The sequence below is a fragment of the Impatiens glandulifera genome, chromosome 3, assembly GCF_907164915.1.
Source record: "Impatiens glandulifera chromosome 3, dImpGla2.1, whole genome shotgun sequence".
Lineage (NCBI taxonomy): Eukaryota > Viridiplantae > Streptophyta > Magnoliopsida > Ericales > Balsaminaceae > Impatiens > Impatiens glandulifera.
This window is the reverse complement of record NC_061864.1, coordinates 20,503,299-20,527,985: the sequence shown is the minus strand read 5'-3', so window position 1 is coordinate 20,527,985 and position 24,687 is coordinate 20,503,299. Positions and strand designations below refer to the sequence as shown.

The window sequence follows — 24,687 nt, the reverse complement described above, 5'->3', positions numbered from 1 at the left end:
TAATTTATTAATTTACTTTTATTAATTTTTTTAAATTCTTACAAAACAATTATAATTAATGTTTTTAATAATATATTATAATATTTTATCTATTCAACAGTGTTTGAAGAAAATAAAAAAATATAAAATTAATTATTTTAGCAAAAAAAATATTACCTTATGAAAATAAAATAAAAAATAATAATATATTACGGTGAAATAAGTAAAATTAAGAAAAATATATTTTATTTAAATATTTGGACAATTCAATTCAATTTAGTCCAAATTTAATTTAATCCGAATTCAATCTAATTCAAAATAATAAATTCGAATTAATATATCTAACACTCAAAACAATGAATATAATGAATTCAAATTAATATTTCAGATTAATCTATCTAACACTCGAAATAATTAATATAATAATTAATATAATGAATTCGAACTAATATTTCAGATTAATTTGTGTAACACTCTCTTAGAAAAAACTCACCAAAACAAATGACTTAAAAGTCCTATGTGACGACCAAACCGACAAGTGAGATTTAATAATTTACTAGATAAAAATAAACAGCTATTTTTAAAAACAAACAAACTACCTGATACATGATACGTGTATAAAAACTACACACCTATTTTTTTTTTTAAATTGTTTTAAGTTGAATAAAAGAAAGTTGAAAATTAGCTGCATTACATACATGATACGTGGATACCTGATTTTGTGCCAGCTCATAATCAGCACATGGTATAATTATTATTATTTTTTTAAATGAAGGATTAAATTTTGACTAATAAAATAATCATCTTCCTCAACTTCTCATCCTTCATTCTATGGTGTTTAGCAGCAGCAAGAATCTACTATTGGCTTAAGAACTTCAATATCTGGAGCAAGAAATTTGGAGAAGACAGATATGCTTGAGCAATATACACTCGTCTTTCAGACTCTTACCATTATATTTCTCATTTTTGCCTTTTCAACATTCGCCACTGAAGTATTGGATCGTACTTACGATATCTCTCTAATGATGAATCGGAGGAACTTTCCGGATGATTTCGTCTTCGGATTTACATCTTCCGCTGGTCAGGTTGTTATATATATATCTTCTTAAGCAACTGAGCTCGATTTCTTCTTAGTGTCTTCTGTATTGTCAGCATTTCGATTAACTTCATCGTTTTGGTTTGTCGTTAATTGATTCCAATGTTTAGTACGAAGGAGCTGCGTTTGAAGACGGTAGAGGTCCAAGTATTTGGGATAAATTTGCACATGAATATCCAGGTCTTTCTATTCTCTACTCTTTGCGGTTTAGCTGAACTGTGCATTAGTAGATTAGCTTGTATATTCAGTGAGGTTTGTGCTTCCAATTTGGAAAATCATTAGAGATATGGATCTGTGTTTGGCAATGTGATGTTTGACAAGAAACTGCCTATTCAAGTTAGATCGTACTAACGAAGTCAAAATTCTAATGGATTTAGACCTATTTTTACAATATAAGTTCTATGTAATGATCAGATTAAAAGGAACATTATTTAGCAACTCCAGTAAATGGATGTACTTCACATTTCATAAGATAATAATGTTGTATCTGCTTTTGACTTGATGAAGCAATAACAAGAAGTGTATGCTATAGTGTTTTACATGTTATGATTTTAATGACAGACAAGATAGCTGATGGAAGTAATGGAGATGTTGCAATTGATTTTTACCATCGTTACAAAGTAAGTTGTCCATGTCTTTAGCTTTGATTAGTTTATCGCCTTTTGACTTACAATCTTGAGTCAAATTACTTTAAATATGAGATCTTCTTATGGTATACTATTAAATTCTTTGTTCTTTTTAAGGATATTAATGCATCATACTGTTTAAAAGATTTGTGTGGTTGAATAAAGCGACCTCCTATTACGCTATTAAAGTCTTAATAGACTTGCATGTCCCGCACATTGATTCTTATCCGTCTAACATGTAAGTTCCTTAAATGAATTCCCTCAGTTATGTTTAGTATCAAAATTTTTAAAACAGTCAATCCATTGGTCTTGAGAATTTGATGCTTTCAATTCCTTCTTTTAGTATTGTTAACATGTATGTTGACACTGCATTTAAAGTACGACGATAGTGTCACAATGGGGTTACTGAATTTATTGTATCGTAGAAAAGATTGGAAACATTGTAAAAAAGTCCTACCTATAGAAAGTTAGTTAAGTCAATTTATACTAAAAAAAAGTAACGGATCATCATCAATCCATAACACCTTGGTTGGCTCTATTTAGGATAGAAGGCTACTCCTAAACTAAAATCACCCCAAAACTTACTTCCTTGAAGATTTATATGATGCTTCTTCTGTCATAGGGTTCTATGTTTCTGCTTCTCTTAATTGGTGTTGGGTGATCATCTCTCCACCAAGTTGAATTATTGTAATTAGCAAGGGGTATTAGGTTATATGACCTCATACTTTAATATTCCTATTACGGTAATTTATCTTTTATTCAATAACCCAGTTAGTTATCCAGTCACCAGTTATTCTAGCTGTAGTAATGGTGGAATTTAGGCCATTGTGTTTTAATTAGCTTGCTTCTCAACCTTGACAGAGGCTCTCCTAGCTTTTCAGTGGGGAACCTTCTGGATCTCTTGGATTAGATAAGGAAACAATGAGTTTGATCCTCTTGCTTTTCCTGTATTTTGTTGTGCTTTCTTTATCTTTTCAATTTTGTTTGTCTTTTAGCCTATACTGTTCGTTTTCGTTGCTTCCTGAACGCCGCATTTATAAAATGACCATTTTGGTTAAAAAATTAGTGAAAAGGTAATAGGGTATATTACCTCCTATTTTGAATATTAGGGTGTCTGTCTCTTATTCAATAATCAACTTCCAGTCCCTTTTTTCAAGAAGGCATATACCGAATAAGCAGATAAAGGAGAGTTGCATTCATAGCATACATGCATTTGCATTATGTGATTATATGACATAACGGGGAGTACCCTGCCCCAAACTTGACAGTTATTATACATGATAAGATTGATAACTTCAGTGATATATGCTAACTGCTAAAGTCACATTACTAATTGATATTTCAGACTGATGTGGGAATCTTGAAAGATATTGGGCTTGATGCTTTCAGATTTTCAATCTCGTGGTCCAGGATATTGCCTTGTAAGATTCGTTACTCTTCTAAATATTATTTTAAGTTTTCTTATTCCTTAGATTTATTGTATCATGACATTGATATTGAGCCTATTTATATCATGGTTTTTTTATCATGATCATGATTCAGAAAAAAATATATGTTATGTTTTTAAAAATCACAATCATGTTAAAAAAATATTGATCATAATCTAGAAAATATTATGGATCGTGATTTGTATACCAAATAAAAAAAACTACACTATAATCTGGACCATGATCCAAAAATCAATATTTACAAAAACAAAAACAATTTCAATTTCGTGATTTTCCAATGGAATTGTGATTGTGACAAAATAGCAGTTTCTAAATAGGTTCCACGATTGAATGTGTTTTCCACTTTTGAAAATAGGTCCTCTTATGTAATATCATTTGGAGTCCCTCCAAATGCTTGACCAACTTACCATTCATAACTTTCTTATGCACATCATAGATAGTCAACCCCTTTGCATCAATGAGTTTTGAATAGAGTGTTGTGAAATAGACCACAGATGGAAAACAAAGAGCACAGTACTAATGAACCTCCTTTATAGGATTTGTAGGAATCATGAGTAGTCAAAATGAAAAGCAATTAGCTGAATTTTCATCCTTAATGTTTTGAGATTTAAATTTTTTTAATCAGCTATTCCGGCAGAGAAAGAATGGATGTCTGCAGTTTTTATAACCTTTTCCCTTTTAGTACTAATCTACTATTTGTTTTTATGTGAAATGGAATTATAGATGGGAAAATAAGTGGTGGTGTAAACGATCAAGGCATCAAGTTTTATAACAACCTCATTGACGAGCTCCTGGCGGCAGGTCATGATTTTCCTGAATTCATTTTTTGTTTCCATTTGTTATAATCCGTATCATCTTAATCCTGGTTCATAGTTTTATGTATATCTTTTAGATGCCTTTATCATTTCTATTAGTTTGTTGTGTCTTTTATCCGTCCTCTGTTTTGTTCGTATGCATTGATTGGTTTTGAGCTGAAATTTTATGTTTGATATAGGTATAAGGCCCTTTGTGACTTTGGATCATTGGGATATTCCCCAAGCTTTGGAAGATGAGTATCACAGTTTGTTGAGTGATCAATTTGTGTAAGTAAACTAAACTTTTCCCACAAAATGAAACATAAAAAATAGTTTTTTCAAATGATGTTATTTGAATTTAAACTAATTTTAAATTTGTTGTCTATCAATATATCTATTAATATGATGAGTATTTTCTTTGTCTTCTATTGTAGGGCTGATTTTGTAGACTATTCAAATATTTGCTTCAAAGAATTTGGGGATAGGGTAAAGCATTGGATAACATTAAATGAGCCAGCAACTTTTAGCAGCGGTGGTTATGCAGATGGGTCATTAGCACCTGGTCGTTGTTCTTCCTGGCTAAACTGCAGTGAGGGGAATTCGGCTACAGAGCCTTATTTAGTAACACACCACCATCTTCTTGCTCATGCAGCAGTAGTAAAATTGTATAGAGACAAATACCAGGTTTAACTTTCTATACCCATTTTTTATGACTTTTTTTTTGTCTTCTCTAGTTAAAGCTCAATAATTTCCAATTGAGAAAATGATCTTTTAAAACAATTTTGATATATGCATGTAATGCTTTTGTAGCCGGGAAGGGCTTTCATCAACCAATGTTTTACTGGAACCAAAATACCTAATTATTTGTCGAAGACAAAAAAGATAGCACGGCAAAAAGTAAAATTGTAAATCAATTGCAGGGGAATCAAAAAGGGGAAATAGGAATCACACTTGGTTGTCACTGGATGGAGCCTCTTACAGATAAACAAGAAGATATTGAAGCTGCACAAAGAGGTGTGGACTTTGCACTTGGATGGTGAGTTTACTCGTCTAGAAATTTATCTTCAGACTTGTAGAATTATAATTACTTTTTGACAAAAAAAATATACTAAAAGGTGTTTTAGGATGCATTACCAAACAAATCTTAATAATAGAAATTTGTTAATCACAATCTCATTGGAAAATCGCCAAAATAAAAATTAAAAGTGATACATACTATTTTCTAGATCATTGTAATTTTTGACAAAATATAATAAATGTAGAGTTTTCTCGGATCATAATCCAGATTTAGAAAGAAAGTGCATATCAAAAGGCTATTGTTCATACCATGTATGGAGTAATATGAAAACAATAACTGTACAATTTCTTGAACTCTTGTTTTTTTTTTTTTTTTTCTGTTTTAATTTATTTAAATTTTGTTGCTTCTTTTTGGTGTCCTTTGCATAATGATTAGGTTTATGGATCCACTAGTTTATGGTCACTATCCTCAAACAATGCGTGACCTTGTTGGCGATAGGCTTCCCAAATTCTCATCACAAGAATCTGAAATGTTGAAAGGATCCTTTGATTTCATTGGAATAAACTATTACACATCTAACTATGCGACTGTTGGACCTAAATCCGATCCTGATAGGTTGAGTTATCTCACAGATTCACAAATCACCATAACATGTGAGTTCATTTTTTTCCTCTTTTGGGTTCATTTTCTAATTACATGGTAATTGCTTTCTCTTCACTGATTTTGTGATTAAACATCTAGATGAACGCGACGGAATACCCATTGGCCCTGCGGTAAGTTGCAAACTTCTGATTACATTCATTCTTGTCTTTTGAAAGAAATAAAACACCAATATGATGAGGCTCTAACTTAGAAAGGTATTTAGGTACATTTAAAAAAAGTTACCCCTACAATTAATAAAATGTTTATAAAAATATGTCCGCCGTCTGTGGGAATCGAACCCACGACCACATGGTTAAAAGCCATGCGCTCTACCAGCTGAGCTAAGACGGCTAGTTATTTTATATTTCTTGAAGCATAAATTTGTAAGCATTACCAAATTCGATTTTCATTACAAACAAGGTTTCAAAAATTAACTCCAAGCAAGTCCCAAGTAATACCTTAGATTGCATTAGTGCATGAGATGTTTTTGTACTTTCTTTTATTATATGACATTATTTGGTTATTTTTCTTAGAGAAATTGCTTAAATGTTGAAACAAGCTTGTTTTCTCTTGATCAAAATGATAAATAAATTATATACAGGCAGCATCATCTTGGCTTCGAATCTATCCAAAAGGTCTTTGGGAACTTCTTCTCTATGTAAAGAACAAATATGGTGATCCAACCATATACATAACTGAAAACGGTAAAAAGGATAAAAAAATACGCTATTATCTTATCTTCTGATTAAAAATAATTTACACTTTCATTAACAGGAATGGATCAAGTAAACAATGCAACAATACCGCTTGAAGAAGCCCTTGACGATGATATGAGGATCGATTTCTATTATAGCCATCTTTTGTATCTTCAAAAGGCCATTGCGTAAGTGGTTCATTACATGGATATTAACTAATTATGTTTTAACAAATTTTATTAACTTTAATTTTTGTTTTGGTCTTTTCTTAGGGATGGTGTAAAGGTGAAGGGATTCTTTGGATGGACGTTTATGGATTGTTACGAATGGAGTGGAGGTTATACAGTTCGATTTGGCATTAATTTTGTGGACTACAATGATAATTTAAAAAGGTATCCGAAGATGTCTGCTCTTTGGTTTAAGAAATTTCTCGAGTGATGGTGGTATTCGATGTATTTATACTTATTTTTTCGAATAATGGGGATGTCATAAAGATAAATCTAAACAACAAAATGTGAAGAACAAGCAACCCTCTGTTTTTGTTAGAATAATTTTATTTTAATAAGATGGTGATTGTAACATATAAATAATTTCAATGCTTGTATTGTAACATTTTATATATAGAGTTAATAATAGTAAAAGTTTGAGCAATTTTATTTAAGTTTAAAGGTCTTTTCTGTAGAAAAATTAAAAGCTCTATTATTTCTTATTTTCTTTGATTTTTTGAAGTATACTTTATTACAATTATTATATGACCTTTTTTTTAAGGAAAATAATATTCTTGAAAAAATTATTATCTGTTTATAAAAATTAAGTTGAATTTAAAACTCTTTAAAAAAATTTTAAATATCTAAAATTAAAAAAAATATATTATGAATTTAAAAAACACTTAAAGTATGTTTGGATGGATGAAATTAGATTTGGAATTGATATTAAAATTTTAATTCTAATTTTTATGAGAATTGAGATTAAATTACAATGTTTGGAAAAATATTGAATTGTTCCATCTCAAATTTTTATTGATTTGACATAACCAATTATAGGATAACTTAAGTGTTAAAAGATTTTTTAAGTTTCGAATTTTATTAAAAAAAATGTCGGTTTAACGTGTTAACTTTATAGATTTAAAAAACAAAATATTAGTTCAACATTTTAACTTTTTAAATTAAAATATATTTATATATTAGTTCAAAATGTTAACTTATGAAAAAAAAAATTATGAAGGTTTCATAACGAGCACGTTGGTCATTGGTTGAATATTTTAATATCCTAAATTCAAAAAAAAAAATTATCGAAAACTTTAATCGTGTTTTAAATGATAAAATAATAAGTTATTTTGTTTGAAAAAACATAAAATAAAATTTAAAATTACAATTTCGACACAAAAAGAATGGAATTGAGAACTATAAAATTACACTATATTGAATTTCAATAAAATTCTAATTCCGATTCCAAATCTTAATATTAAATGGTCTACCAAACATAAGAATTTGAATTAGACCCTCTAATTCCAATTCCAATACCACAGGCTTACCAAACACACAAGACATGTAGATTTCTTCTTAATAAGAATTAAGTCAACACCGTTTATTTTTGTTAGTTACTATAAATCAATTCATAGATTTTATTTAAAGTTGTGTCATACATTTTTCTCTTATCTAAAGTAATGTTATACGTGTTTTACATTATTACAGACTTCTTATCCATCACCACGACCTATTTTACCACTACTTCGACAAATCAACCACCAATCACACAATTCACATCTCATATCGTGACCTCACACATTTTCACACACCTATTATCTCCCGTCAAATCAACCACCATTCTCAATCGACCTCTCAGATCATGACCTCACATTTTTCACATGCCTCTTATCACACTCGACAAACCAACCATCAATTTTAGTCGACCTCTAGTATCGCGAGCTCACACATTTTCACATTTTTGTCAATCAAAATTTCATTCATATTATTTTTAACCACTAATATCTCCTTTATTATCGGTCTCTTATCCCCACAAATCTCACATCTCATCTCATGATTTTATCCTTACCGCAACCTCTTTTACCACCAATTGACCTCTTATCTTTTGACTCACACTTTTTCATATCTCTCTTTATCCACTCGGAAAATCACTCATAAATCTCAATCAAACATTAATCTCGTGACCTTACACACTTTTACAATTCGATTAATCAACATCTCATTCTTATATTTTAACCACTAATATCTCATTTATTACCATCCTCTTTTATATTAGCGCAACCTCTTTTTTTACCCCCACTTTGGTAAACCAACCATCAAATCTCAATTGATATCTCATCTCGTGACCTCACACACTTTCACACACCTTTTATCCCCGTCAAACCAACACCAATCCCTCAATCCACCTCTCATATTATGACTCACACTTTTTTATATGTCTCTTTGTCCTCTCGACAAATACTTTACCAATCACAATCGACTTCTAATCTCGTGACCTCACACACTTTTACATTTCGGTCAATCAACATCTCATTCATATATTTTTAACCACTAATATCTATTTGTTACCAACCTTTTAAATTATTTCCCACTTTCGGCAAACCAACCACTAAATCTTAATCGATATCTCATCTCATGATTACACACACTTTCACACATCTCTTATCTATCGTCAAACCAAACATCAATCTCTTCAATCGACCTCTCATCTTGTGACTCACAATTTTTCATATGTCTCTTTATCCCCTTGGCAAAAACCACTCACCAATCTAATTTCGACCTCTAATCTCGTGACCACATACACATTTATACTCCGATCAATCAACATCTCATTTATATATTTTTAACCGTCGATATCTCATTTTATTATAGGCTTCTTATCCCGACAAATCAACCACAAATCTCTACCTCGCATCTCATTATATTTACTCTTATCACGACTTCTTTTACCTCCACTTCAACAAATCAACAATCAATCCCCCAATCGATCACTTCGGTCAATCAACATGTCATTCATATATTTTAACCACTAATATATCTAATTTGTTAAAAAGACCTCTTATATTTACCCTCACTTCGGCAAACCCATCACCAAATCTCAATTGACATTTTATCTGCGTGAAATAATTGATGTAATTTAAAAATATTTTATTTATTTACCAAATTTAATTTTATCATTTTAAATATTTTAAATTAATAATTTTTTATTAAATATATATTTTAACTATTTATTTATTATATTAAAAAATATTATTTTTTTATAAATATTTATATATATATATATATATATATATATATATATATATATAAATTGTAAACAATATTTTTATATATTTTAAGAATATATATTTTACGTATTTATATTTTACAATTTTAAAACAATATATTTTTCATTGAAAATAAATATTTTTAATTAAATTATATAATATATTGCTTTTTTTAATTTTTTTAAAAATAAAATTATATTAAATTCTAAATATTATTATTATTATTTTTAAATAAATATAAATATTTTAATAAATTAAATCATTGATTAACTTAAATATATTTTTTGTTTTATTAAATATTATTTGGTATTAATTAAAATTTGAAATTAAGATTTTAAAAAAATAACATTAATATATTAAGATTAATTTTATTTTAATAATTATTTAATAAAAAACTAATAAAATTTATTATTAATATAAATTGATTTTAATAATATACGTTTAAAATATCATTACAAAAAACTGGTTAACAAAAGTTTTTTAAATTTTTTTTATATTTAAAAAAAAATCTTATTATCTTTATTTTTTTTGTTTTTATTATATTTTGATTTTAATTAATTTAAAATAATAAATTATAATTTAATACGGTTTATAATAAATAAATTATCATATAACAATTTAATATATATAATTATATATTTGATATATATTAATAAAAACAATTCTAGTAAAATTTTAATATATTAATATTATTATATTAACTTCTTATTTTTCTATTTTTAATAAATATATCTCATAATTTTGTATGTTTTTTTATTAATAATGATAAATATTAAATAAAATTTCTTTAACTTTTAAATATTTTATTTATACCAATTTTAATTTAATTTTAAATATTTTCAATTAATAATAATTTACTAAATATAAATATTTTTTTAGAGTTTTATATAATATATTAAAAAAATTAAAATTATTTATAAAGAATACATATTATTACACAATATTTTTATATGGTTTTATAACATATATTTTATTTTTTTTAACAAATATATTTCTTTAATATTTGAAAATAAATGTTTTTTATAAATTATATAAAAAATTAATTTTTTTTAAACAAATTTTAATTATATAATTCTAATTTACTAAATTTTAAATATTTTAATTATTATTTTAAAATAAATATATTATTTTAATAAAAATAAAATTGTATTTATTAGCTTAAGTAAAATTACTTAATCAAAGGTAAAAATCCGAAGGATGGGACTTTCACATTATATATATATTAATAAAAATATTTATAAATTTTGTAATTTATAAATACTAATATAATAATCTTATTTATTTATAATAAATGTATTGAAAATTTTTTAATTTTATTTTTGTAATGATGATAAATATTAATTCAAATTTATTTATGTAATTTGAAAATATTTTATTCATTTACTCATTTTAATTTTGTTATTTTAAATGTTTTTAATTAATAATTATTTAAATAAATATAATTATTTTAATAATTTTTTATTATGTTATAAAATCTAATTACTCATTTATAAAATTAAAATAATTATTTTAATTTATTTTTAAATAAATAAAATTAAAATAATTAAACTAGATTAAGTTAAAGGAATACAAGTAGCTGTAAATTTTCATTTGTACATTAACATTTATTATATATAGTTTTATATAAAATAATATTTTTATATATTTTCAGAATATATATCTTATTTATTTATATTTTAAAATATTAAAACAATATAAATTTTCAAAAAATTAATATTTTTTATTAAATTATATAATATATTATTTTCTTAATTGTTTTTATATTCTAAATGTTATTATATTATTATTATTTTTAAATAAATACAAATATTTTAATAATGTAAATATATTTTTTATTAACTTAATTATATTCTCATGTTTTATTAAATATTATGTGTTGGTAATTAAAATTTTAAATTAAGATTTTAAAAAATTTATATTAATATATTAATATTAATAAATTAAAATTTTATTATAATTATTTTTACTGATATATATATATATATATAAGAGATATATTTTTAATTTTTAATTAAAACATATATAATATATGAAATTTATAAATTCATTATATAATATATGAAGTTTTAAAATTAATTAAGTTTAATCAAACTTTTAACATATATATCATTTTTTATTATTAATTTTTTTTAGATAAATTATTTTTTAAATTATATATTAAAACTTTATTGTCTTTATATTTTATAGATATTGACCAAAAATAAATATAATGTTTTTATTAAATATTTTAATAGATTTAAATATATATATAAAGTATTATAATAATATAATTAAGTTTAAATAATAGTTTTAGTTTAACTTAGCAATACTATTAAAAAAATGGATAATTATGAGTATAATTTGTTTATTTATTTATAATTAAGTAAATGATAATCTATATTTTTTTTATAAGAAATGATTATTTTTTAATAAACGTGACAAAAAGTGCAGTTAGATTCTACAGTTTACAATACATTTCAAATAAAATTTGTTAGTAGTGATGGTCTTTTTTTATTTAATTGTTTTTGCCGCACAAAATATTTGTTTTAATTTTTATATATATTTATATTGTTTAAAAATTTTAATTGAGTTAGTTTTAAATTATGTTTTTAATTTTAATTTCATAAAATAACCACTTTAAGAATATTTTGTAAAATAAATATTGGTTTGAAATTTAAAATAATAAAAAATAAGCGTCTACAATAATCATGTTTAAAATAAATATTTCATTTAAATATATCAATATTAAAATATCTAAATTAAATATACTAGTTCTAATGAGTTTGTGATATACTAAGAATTCTAAACAAACTTCTTTGGCTAAAAAAATATTATTTGTGTTTTTTCTCAAGCAATTCTATATGTTCAGATCTCTTACAATTACAATTATATGTAGAACACATCATTGTAAAATAACTTTTCTTTGATAAGAAAACTTGTTCCATTTTGTAAAAATAGTAGGTATTATAAGTTTTATATTATAGACAAAGTTGTAAAAATATTCCGTCATTTAATTTTATGTATAAAATGGATATAAATATTGAGCAAACTTAATAATATGTTAAGTTCAAAAGTATTGTTTAAGAGGGAGAGTGATAGAAGAGTATTTGAGAGTACGGATGATAATGGGGCGGGGAATGCATTTATTATTTTCGCATCGTTTTTGTTTCGGAGATTTTTTTAATATCATCCCCGTCTCGTTCGATTTTATTCGATTTCGGGAATTCCACGCGGGGCACGTTAATAAAATATTTTTAAAAAAATAATAAAATTATATAAACGAATTTTTTAATGTAATATATATTGAAATATATTGAAAGTTTATATTTTTATAAAGAAATAAACTTAAAACTCTTATAAAATATATTGAAAATAAATATATTGGTAATTTAATATATTTATAGTGTTCGGGGCAGAAACGGGGTGAGATTGAGGCGGGGGACACAAATACCATCCTCGCCCTATTCCCGTCCAATTTCGAAGAAAAACCATCTCAAACGGGATAATTCGGTTCGATTTTTACTGGGCGGTTTCAAATTGCCATCCCTATTTAAGAGAAATGTTAATAATCCTACATGTTAAGAAGAATAAAAAGATAGGACAAATAAATGAATAGTTTGTAAGTTCTTGATCACCTTTTTTGTAATGATTAATATGGATGTTCTTAATTTTAGTAGGATATGAGAATGTGAGAATAATATAGATTTATCATAAACATTTGAGCAATATTAAGGTTTAAAAAGTTGCAATATTAGTCAAGAAGAGTTGTTAGATTGCTCCAATTTTGGTTTTAATGAGATGAATGACTAGCATTCAACAAAATTATTTATTAAAATGATAAAGTATTTTTTATATAAAGTATTTGTATATTCTTTTAAAATTAAAATCACTTCGCCTTAAAAAAGAAATATTCCTAATTTTAGGAGAATCCTTTTAATGTGGAAAACCATTTATCATTTAATGAAAGTCACTTCGAATATGGCTCCCTTACTTGCAAAAACTCATATATACTACAATACAAATCTTATGCATTTGTAGATGGAGCTTCAATTGCAGCTAGGTCTAGAGGGAAATTATGAGCATTACGTTCATGCATAACTTCCATACCAAGGTTAGCACGGTTAATGATATCAGCCCAAATATTAATTACACGTCCTTGACTATCAACTACAATTATCATATATAACTTAATTTTGCAAGGTGCGGTCATCTTTTAGATGTTTCCTAAAATATGAGTTGATATTCTAAACCAAACTTAATTGACGTGATTCTACATAATCCTTTAGAATAAATTGACTTATATATATTCAAAGTAAACACAAAAATTAAATAGTGCATTTTGTTAGAATATTTATTTTTTCTTATTTTTTTTGGATTTTTTCTATGATAAAAAAAAAACAACTTAATTGTTTGAGTAAGAGGAGTCAATCTCTTCCAAATATGTAATTTTGGAGGTAGAAGTCTAAACTCAAATTTCATAGTTATGGGTGATCCAATCACACTTGATTAAAGAGTTGTACTTGTTTTCTTATGTTGCAAAATTGAAACATACATATAGCATTTATTTATTTATTTTTAATTGTTTCAAGTTTATGGGCGGGTCAACCCACGATCCGACCCAAGTATTCATTTACTCTCACATATTGTAAACACAAAAAATCTACACACCAATTTATAAAATTAAAATAATTATTTTGATTTTATTTATTAAAAAATAAATCAAAATAATTAATCCCATTGTCAAAACCCGATTAAACTAATTAATTAGATTAATTATTGTGATAATTAAAGCATAATTAATTAAGAAAAATGGTCAAAATAAAAAAATAAAATTATTTGGGGGTAAATGTTGTACTCATTTACCTTAAAATAATTTTAGAAAAAATCAAGGAATTAAAATAAATAATTTAGGGTGAAATGAGGTACTCATTTCATCCTCCAAAATTATTTATTTGATCCTAAAAATATAAAAAATAAAATAAAAAATGGGTAAAATATTTGTCATATTTATTTTAATATTTTGTATATTTAAAAAGATCAAAATTAAAGCCAAAAGGGTGAATGAAAAATCAAATTCAAACAATCCCTTAATGTTTTAAATAAAAAATAAAATTCATAATCGGGTATAGCCGAAATCCTATGAGATGGCTACAACTGAAACTGCGTCCGTTGGATGAGCATCGGATCTCCATCCAACGCTTTAGGCGCGCCCGCGTAGCCCGCTGCAACAAAGGGAACCACACCCGATTAACTAATTTGACATTAACATCGTCCATCAAAATGCAACGGCGCTGGAAGGAACACCCAAACGTGCATGAAATGACATTGTTTCATGCGCCACCATCTTCTTCATCACGATCGCTGGAGGAATAAGGATGAGGTTCTGTCTTTGATTTCTCAAAGATGAAATACAACATACAGTCAACCATTTTGGCTGATTTAAAGGCTGAAATGATCACCCTAGCACTGTGATCATTTCTCCTACATCAATAGGGATGATCCATCCGTATTTCGCGAAGTTGGCTCAAGAACAGCCAAAACACCACTAATGACTTTTGGTTGATTGCAGTCCACTTGAAGCCTCACCGACTCAGGGATGCTATAAATACATCCCCTAAGTCATTCCGAAGGCAAGAGATAACATCTCAAGTCCTGAATCAAAAGTTTTCGAAAATCCGTCATTGAAGCTAAAAACTTCTAATTTTTTGAAAATTTTATATAATGCTCTAAAGCTTGGATCTAAGCTTCCCTAAGGATCAAAGAGTGTTCTCCAATCCTTGGTAAGGTTCCAACCATCCTCTAATTCATATTTACAGTTTGAATTTGAAATTTTTATATTTCAAATTGTATAAGCTTGTATGCTTGTTGTTTATGATGTTTTATGGTTGAAAATCGATCCTAAGATTAGTTATGAACTTTCTGGATATGTTAGAAACAATCAATCGACTTAAAACAGAAAAACCCAAATTTTAATTTTAAAAAAACGTATTTGTTGTTCTTGGACTAATTCTCTTGAATCGCAACCTAAAAAGCTTCATAATATTATTGTAATAATGTTGAGCAATTGTTTGGATCATGTTTGATCCATCCCGATCATGTTTGATCAAAATCAAAATTTTCGAAATAATTGAAATTTTTGAGTTCTTGATTTGGTCAAAACAAATCGCAAGTGTTCTTTTTTTGGTACCAATCAAGTATATGAGATATAAGAAAGTTATTGAATGTCTCATTTCTCCTCAAAACAACTTTAAAATCAAAAATTAAATTTTTGAGCACAAACTATTTTGAACGATTTGATCATTATCCAAGTTGATTGATGCCTTGAGATGATAATCAGTATGTTCCTGAGAGCTTTTTGAAGCTACCCAAGCCCTTTGATCAAAGAATCCAAGCTAAAAACAAAAATTAAAAAAAATGCACTTTGGTGTTCTTGAGGACCGAAAGATCCGACCTAGGACCGAGAGGTCCGACCGACAATCATCGATCCGGACCAAGACTTAGGACCGAGAAATTCAAACCTAAGACTAAGAATTTTAACATGACATAGAGGTCTGGTCGATGTTCTTGAGCTATGAACGAGAAATTCAAACAAAGGACCAATAATTTCAATAGGACCGAGAGGTCCAACCTATGACCTAGAGTTCCAATCAAGGACTGAGAATTTTAGGACCTAGGACCGAGATGTTTAAACTTATGACCGAAAATTCTTAAGCCCGGGACCGAGGGACTTAGCCCAGAGCTAACCTAGGACCGATGAGTTTGTACACCCAGACCGACCCATTTACTCTTACATATATATTCAAATTAATCATAACTCTCGACTCGACAAACTAAACAAATGTAAGTTATTGTTTGCCATGACCAATCTCTTTTCATAAATGATATTGATTTGTTTAGCTTGTTTATTTTAATAGAAAATAAAATTGTATTTTATAAATTGTTTATACAATCTAAATTCTTTATTATTATCTAGGAAAAAAGCTCACTTAGACTTAGACGTGTGTACTTGTACAACTAACTCATTTAGACGTATGTACTAACAAAAGATCATTTAAACATACTTACTATCAAAAATAGGCTCATTTAGCCTCTTTTAGTAACCATAGTTTCTTATTAGTACATACGTCTAAGTGAGATAGTGTACAAGTACATACGTCTAAGTGAGCTTTTTTTTTTATTATTTATTTTAATTTTGTAAATATTATTATTATTTTCTAATAATTTATATATATATATATATATATATATATATATTTGATAAGATTCCATGCAATTTGATATAAATAATAGTCGTTTAAGTATAACGACAAAAACAATAGAAAACACTAGTATTTACTTAATCACCAAACACACCCAAAACACAACGAGATTAATCATTTGATCGGAACAATGAAACATAGATAAAATATGATTATCAACGAACAAAACAAAACATAAACTCTAACATTAACGAGTTCGAAAGTCTTAAGAAGATCAAATTCACCAACCGCTTCCACCGGTTTTCCAGAAGAGATCTCCATAATCGTCATATAATAGTATCGTGGAGTAAACGCATTGGTCGACCCCGATCACTAAACGTCATACGGTTCCTTTCGAGTCAAATAGTTCACAAGAAAATAACTGGGATATTGTGAAAATAACTGGGATAGGGATTCATTGACTCAATCTAATTGAGTTCACAATCCAAACATTCCAACCATCGATGAATAAGGCATAACAATAACTCCTTTATATATAACTATCTATTACCTAAATGAAAAATAACTCTTATAAGAACAGTTTCATTTATTTTATTTTGTTTAATAGAAAATGATATTTTTTTTAACTTAATATTACTTCACTCTTTTTTATATTTTAATTTGAACTTTTTAGTGTGATTAATTTGAAATATTTGGTCTGTTTTTGTCAATTATTTATTGGTTAATTTTTTATTTTAACAATAGTTGAATTTTCACAATGTAAAAACATACCATTTTGATTTTGATTTGCAAGTCTAGGCATACTTAACTTTTGATACATTTGAAATAAAAACATGTAAAATTAACTTAAATTTATTTGAAATGTTGATTTTCAAAAAAGAGAATGAGGTAGTAATTGACTGAGCAGTTTGAACGTTGAATGGTAGGAATTAGGATAGTACGTAGTAGATGGCCCCTTTCTCTCTCTCTCCTTTTGTGAAGATGATTGTTGAAAATCATCAAATGCTTTATGAAACAGGATCACAGATCTGAAACCACACAAAATGGACGCAGAAGATCAACCTATAACCGTCGATAATGATGATGTTCACGTCACTCCGCCTAAGGAAATCAACGGCCTAATCTCAGAAACGGTCAAGGAAGAGGAGGATCTAGAGATTGTCATCGAAGAAGTAGTGGTGGAAGAAATCAAATCCTTACTCGAATCGACCGATACAGTAATCGATGAGCCTGACGAGTATGTTTCAGAGGTGAACAATGAAGAACAGAGTTTAGATGTAGCTCTAGTACCTCTACCAGATCGCGATTACTCGGCGGTTACTTCTTCGGAAGTTGAACCAGAGGCGATACTGCCGCCGCTAGCGAAGGAGGAGGAGGAAGAAGAAGAAATTGAGGTGTTATCAGTTAAAGAAGAATTGGTAGAAGTAGAAGAGAAATCAACTGAAGCTGAATTGCCGATTTCGTCGGACCGCGACGTCGTCGGTGATTGTGAATACGAGAATATCGTTGAATCTGTTGAATATTCCGGCGGGACTGAGAACGCCGGCGAAGATCATCAGGTATTTCTTCATATCGTAGCTAATGAAACAGTGTTTTCTCAGCGTTGAGCGATTGCGAACGGTGGAAGACACGTCAAATTACAAAATTAATGCCCAAGGCAAATTACTATTAAATTTACTCAATTTTTTTGTCTCAAATTATTTGACCAAATATAAACAGTCCCATTTTAATCTTATTTATTTTAATAGAAAACATCTTTTTAGGAAAAGCTTATAGATTCATATTATATTTTTATAATATCGTTATAAAATAAAGTAAAATCATGATTAGTATCGCGTCGAAAAAAAAATGTGTTATGAGGTGAACTCATTTTGTGCAGCTGAGTGAAGTTGTAACGAGTAACCAAATTGTGCACCATAGTTCGTGGAAGGATTGTTGCGGTTTGTTTGATGTTCTAAGACGACGTTCCAATCAATAATTTGCATGTAAGATATTTCAATTCTTTTCTTTTTAGTATTAAAGATAGTTATAATGGTGTGGGATAAAAACGATATATAAAGTGTTGAATTTCAAAAAAATAATGTATAAAATTACTCAAAACTTTATAAAATTGGTATAAATATCTCCCATACTTGATAGTTTTCTTCCATTATTTTATATTATTTTGAAGAAAAAGTAAAATAAAAATAAATGAATTTCAAATTGTCACCTAAACCATATTTGTTGTTGTTGTTGTAATTTTGTATAGCTATTTATTTGATTTTGAAAATGTGGGGACAGGTATTACATGCAGTAGCAGATTGATGGAGTTGGTTTGTTGTCTTTAAAGCATGATAATAAATAATATGGTGGTTGAAGAATGGTGGTTCATTTTCAATTATTAAAAAAAAGGTGTCATTTAAAAATGACAAAGCAAATTGTGTGATTGTGTTGTGTTGCTATTGGTCACTCACTCAAATATCAAGCTCCAAACTTTAGTGTTATTTGATTGTGCAGATTGATATTTAACTTTGTATCTGTTTTTATTTTATTGTTAATTGTTATATTTAACTTTTGTAATATGACATTGATTACATGCTTTTTGAACAAGTTGAGTGTGTCATTTTATATGTTATCTAATATCTACTATCTATTTTTTTAGTATTGAATTTGAAGCAACTATCATAAATTCATAATTTGAGAGTTTTCTAATACTTAATCTAGACAACTTTCAAGAATTTAGATTGTCACAAAAACACAAATTTAAGAATGAGTATATTATGGGTTTACCATCTCAATTCAAACTCCAATTAAACTAGTTAAGATATTTTTAGGTGAGTTTGTTTGGAGTTGAGTAATTATTCAAATAATTTTTTTAAATTTTCAAATAATGTAGAATGTATATTTAAGTTTTCTTTTCATTTTTTCATTTTTTTGTTGTTGTGGTCAAGATAAATATTTTTAAGTAAAATTATTTTGATTCATTTTATACTTTTAACTTATTTTAAATTATTTTATAATTTATAAAATAATATTAATCACATTACATTAAAATAAACATTAGTTAAATTATAATAAATTTTTTAAAAACTTAAAAATAATATAATTTTATTTATACTAATATGATTATAATTAAAACATATAAATATAATATTTTTAGACTTTTATATTTACAACTTATTGATTTATTTCAATATTTTATTTATAATTTATTTTTTATATAATAAAACGTGCTAGTTTAATTAAAAATATATTAAACGAGTCAAACTACGTTAAAGAGTTAAAAAAAAAAAATTATGTTAAAGAGTTAAAAAAAAAACGTACTAAATAATTCAAAACACATTAAACAGGTTAACTTCTTAACTTCTGTTTAATTAAATATTAAATGTTAAATGTGTAAAAGAAAAATAGTCAAATATGTGTTAATCAAATCAAACATAGGTTAAGCAAGTTAAAATTATGTTAGTGGAGTCATACAGATAAAAAATCTATTTAAATGGATAAATTGTTATTAAAACTATGAAAATAAAATGAGTTGAATAAATTCAATTCTGATTGAATGAACATATAAGAGCAAATGAAAAAAAAAATTGATGGCATAGAAGGCATTACACTTTTGAACTTGAGAAGTAACTTGAATCATTTCATACTAACAAACAAAGAATATTTTTTTTGAGAGGACTTTATAGACTGACTTTTCTCACATTCTTTACCTACTAGTCAGTCTGTCCACTTAAAAATGAAAAAATGAAAATGAATGTGTTGAGAATAAATTTAATTTATTCACAAAAATCAAAATTTAATTATAAGATGAATTTGATGAGAAATGCACTTTTCAAAACATAACATTTTTCCAATTAATTAGGTATAAGAGATAAGCAAACAAAAAGAAATTGAAATGACAATGCATGACAATTTTAGTAAAGAAAAATCTCTTTTCAAATCGAGAGTAAAAAAAATCAGACCTAAATATGTCACTATCATCAACAAGATTACAAATAGTAGTTCACTCTAGTTATAACCAAACTAGAGTCACTAATCAATTGCATCAAGATCACACAATAATTTTGACAAATAACAACAAAGAACAGAAAGAGTAAGATCAACCAACCTTATTAACTTTATAATTTGGGTTTCTATTAGACTGACTTAAAAGCCCTAGAAAATATATCTCCACCGTTCAGAATATAACCCCATAAATAACTAACAAGCTGTCAACGTTTGAAGTTGATCAAACGGTGCAAACTCCAGCAAACGAAAATCTTCTTTCGCAGCTACCTCAAAACTTTGAATCTATTTTTTCTCTAATATCTCTCTTGTTGTTCTCAAAACTCAGTTAACCTATATGAAAAACAATGTCACTTCACATTATATACCGCGAGCTTAAATAAAGCCCACACCAAGTTGGGTCTCTCTAACTAAGAGAACAAAACCCAACATACTCCCCCGACCAATTAGTTAGAGGTTAATGTCAACCCGGCAACCGAGCAACAAAACTCAAACTTGTTTCGTGACAATACATTTGTCATCATATCTGATCCATTATCATTTGTATGAATCTTTTCGAGTTTAACATCTTCTCATCCAAAGCATCATGAGTCTAGTGATAGCGAACTTCAATGTGTTTCGACTTTGAATGAAATGAAAAATTCTTGGCAAAATGAATTACACTTTGATTATCACAAAATAAGACGTACCTTTCTTGTTTCAACTCAAGTTTCATTGTGAATTTTTTCAACCACAATAACTCTTTTGTTGCCTCAACTGCAACTATAAGCTCGACTTCGGTAGTAGAAAGAGCAACACACTTTTGGAATTTAGATTGTCAAGACACAGCTTTCCCGACAAAAGTCACCATATATCCTGAAGTAGATTTTCAATTATCCAAGTTTTCGGTCATATCCGAATCAGTATATTCAATTAACATAGGCTTATCACATCCCAAAGTTAGTTGAAGATTCATCATTCCCAAGAGATATCTCATAATCAACTTCATGGTTTCTCGGTGATTTCTTCTCAGATTTGATAAATATCTACTCACCAAACCAACAACGTGCGCTATATCAGGTCTAATACAAATCATAGCGTACATAAGACTACCAACTGCTGAAGAATATGAAATTTTCTTCATAAAAAACTTCTTATAATCAGTAGAAGGACAACCAGTATGACTAAGTTTAAAATGAGAAGCTGAATAAATGAATACAATATGTTGTCCTTATCATTTTAAGGATGTAAGATATATATACAAGATTATCATATTAAGATCCACTAATTTAGGGATCTCAATATATTAAATTGATTATATTTATTATATTGAGATCCACAGATTTATGAATTTCCAATATATTAAATTGATTACATTTATTACACCCCGCAATCGAAGCAAGCAGGTGGGCGATGTATGCTAAGATTGGATCAAAATCCTTCAAATAGAATTCTCGAAAGTCCCTTTGTGAATATATCCGCAAGTTGAAAACGAGATGGGACATGAAGAACTTGAACCTGATTGCGAGAGACCTTCTCACGAACAAAGTGGATGTCAATCTCAATGTGCTTGGTCCGTTGGTGCTGAACGAGATTACTAAAGAGGTAGATTGTACTAATATTGTCACAGTAAATGAGAGTAGCGGTGAGAACCAGACATTGAAGTTCTAGGAATAAATTCCATAGCCAACAAGTTTTTGAAACCACATTCACAACCACCCGGTACTCAGCATCGGCACTAGAACGAGACAAAGTGGTTTGGCGCTTAGCCGATTAAGAGATTAGATTATCTCCTAAGAAGACACATTAGCCAGATGTCGAACGACGTATATCCGGGGCACCCACCCTAGTCAGCATCAGTGTAAGTCAAAAGGGATGTAATAGAGGATGAAGACAAATGAATGCCAAAATCAAGAGTTCCTTGAATATACTTAATAATTCTCTTTAGAGACTCCATGTGTACCTCCTGGGGATCATGCATTAATAGACAAACTTGTTGCACCACATATGTGATATCAGGAGGAGAAAATGTCAAATATTGTAGAGAACCAGCTAGGCTGCGATACAAAGAAGAATTTGACACATGAGAAGAGATTGAAACTCCAAGTTTCGGTGTGGTATCAACCAGCGTAGTTGACGGCTTACAAGATGAAATATCTGCACGGCTTACTAATTAAATAATAATCACTTTAGCTTTGTCCATATTGAAGCGTCGAGCTTCAAAATTCCTCTTTCTTGTTCTTCTTTGGCTTAAAACATGTTTCTATGTGACTACAACTTGCTCAGTAGTAAAGAGGTGTATATTTATCAAAAAAAAAATTTGATTTCTATCACAAAACTAAAGTTTTTTTTTGTAAAATAAATTACTAATAGCTGTGTTACATAACCGAAAATCCCGTTCTCAATTTTATTTACGAGTAAGGATTATTATTATATTCTATCCCGGCGTTTTCGATCTAAATTGTCTCTTTTAGGACATTTTTTTTTCCAATTTGACATGTAGTTGATTATAATGAAGTGAAAATAATATTTGTGTCTTTTATCTAGATTATACTCCTGATTACTAATAGAAAAAAATTAAATATATAATTACCAATATATATCATATCTTTTATATAATTTTATCATAGCTATTTTTTTTATAAAAAATATAGTATAAACGATGTTACTAATTATTAGACATCAAAACGGTTGAATTAAAAAAAATTATAATAAATTTAAAAAGAAAAAAAAGTTGGGTAATTGATCTCTATTTATTAGGAAATTTGAGCAGATGACCCTACTGATAGGGGAAATTTGATTAAATAACCTCAAAGATGAGGTTATTTAATCTGGTGGTGATTTACTAATTAAATTGCGTTCGTGGTATTTTTATTTTTTTTTGACAAAATTACCCTTGTAGCGAAACGCTAAGGGACTTAGCGTTTCGCTAAGTGAATTAGGTTTAGTATAAATACTCTAATTTTTTCATTTTTTTCATTTTCTTTCTCTCTCTTCTCTTGTTCTCTCTTTCACGGCGGCGGCGACGGAGGCAGAGGCGGCGGGGCGGCGGTCTAACCTAAATCGATTTGCACGATCTTCATTTCTTTCAAACCCTAAATCTAAATCGATTTACACTATCTTCATTTCTTTCAAACCCTAACCCTAAACCTATTTTGCATGCAGGTCAGGTGAAGGATGATTCTAAGGTGTCGATTCTAAGGATGTTTCCATGATATTCTCAAACCCTTCTGTTCTTATTTGGTTTATATTGTTTCATATTTATTATTTGGTTCGTTCATATCATATTGATCATATTTCTGGTTCATATTTCTGTTTCAGGGAAGTTTCGCTAAGTGCTTAGCGTTTCGCTAAGTGCTTAGCGTTTCGTCAAGAAAGTAGAGAGGCTAAAAAGTACTTTCTATGAATCTGAAACTCTATGACAGTGAAAGTAATCGCCATTAGAGAAGTGAATCAATCCAATTTACTCCCCCTGGATTCATGTTCTTTTGAATCATGTATCTTTAATCCTGTAACTGGAACGAATTCTTCATTTGTCAAAAATGACGACTAAAAAATTCTTCCGAACTGTAAAGAATCTCTTTCCCACAAACCTTACTTACAACCCAGAAGAGATTGCGAATCTCATCTCCAAGATCCTTGTAAATTCCATTCCTTCAACACCTCTCCAGATTAGACAATCTCTTGTTTCAAGTCTCAATCCCCAAGTAACCCACCTTGTTCTTTCAAACCCTAATGTCCCAATTCGTTTATCTTCAAAGCAAACCGTCTCTAATTGTGCAAAGGTGTTGATATGAGTTTGGTGAGTTATACTGCGATGATTTCGGGTTTGTCGAAGGTGGGAAGATCGGATGAGGCATTTGAATTGTTTGATGAGATGAAAGAAGCTGGTTTTGTTCTTGATGATACTGTGTATTCTTCATTTGTGGGAAGTCCTCATGGGGTGATTAGATTTTTATTTGAATGGTTGAATATTCATGCTAATGATGTTG

At 28.0% G+C, this 24,687-nt stretch overlaps 2 protein-coding genes and 1 non-coding gene across 3 annotated transcripts; 2 read left to right on the top strand and 1 right to left on the bottom strand.

The window, feature by feature from the left end:
* Positions 1 to 780: 780 nt before the first annotated feature.
* On the top strand, positions 781 to 6,949 carry LOC124930892 (beta-glucosidase 13-like). Its single transcript, XM_047471262.1, has 13 exons — positions 781 to 1,064; positions 1,186 to 1,255; positions 1,637 to 1,695; positions 3,047 to 3,122; positions 3,873 to 3,950; positions 4,144 to 4,231; positions 4,378 to 4,627; positions 4,864 to 4,979; positions 5,397 to 5,614; positions 5,703 to 5,734; positions 6,205 to 6,307; positions 6,378 to 6,486; positions 6,571 to 6,949. The coding sequence occupies exons 1-13, from the start codon at positions 891 to 893 to the stop codon at positions 6,734 to 6,736; spliced, it is 1,539 nt and encodes a 512-aa protein (XP_047327218.1). The 5' UTR covers positions 781 to 890; the 3' UTR covers positions 6,737 to 6,949.
* TRNAK-UUU lies at positions 5,882 to 5,954 on the bottom strand. The gene has a single exon. It is a non-coding gene; the product is annotated as a tRNA-Lys (tRNA).
* A 10,684-nt stretch (positions 6,950 to 17,633) lies between the features above and the next one.
* Positions 17,634 to 19,343, top strand: LOC124932385. The gene is made up of 3 exons (XM_047473002.1): positions 17,634 to 18,288; positions 18,609 to 18,714; positions 19,010 to 19,343. Exons 1-2 carry the CDS (start codon positions 17,773 to 17,775, stop codon positions 18,705 to 18,707), a joined length of 615 nt encoding a protein of 204 aa, XP_047328958.1. The 5' UTR covers positions 17,634 to 17,772; the 3' UTR covers positions 18,708 to 18,714; positions 19,010 to 19,343.
* Positions 19,344 to 24,687: the final 5,344 nt, after the last annotated feature.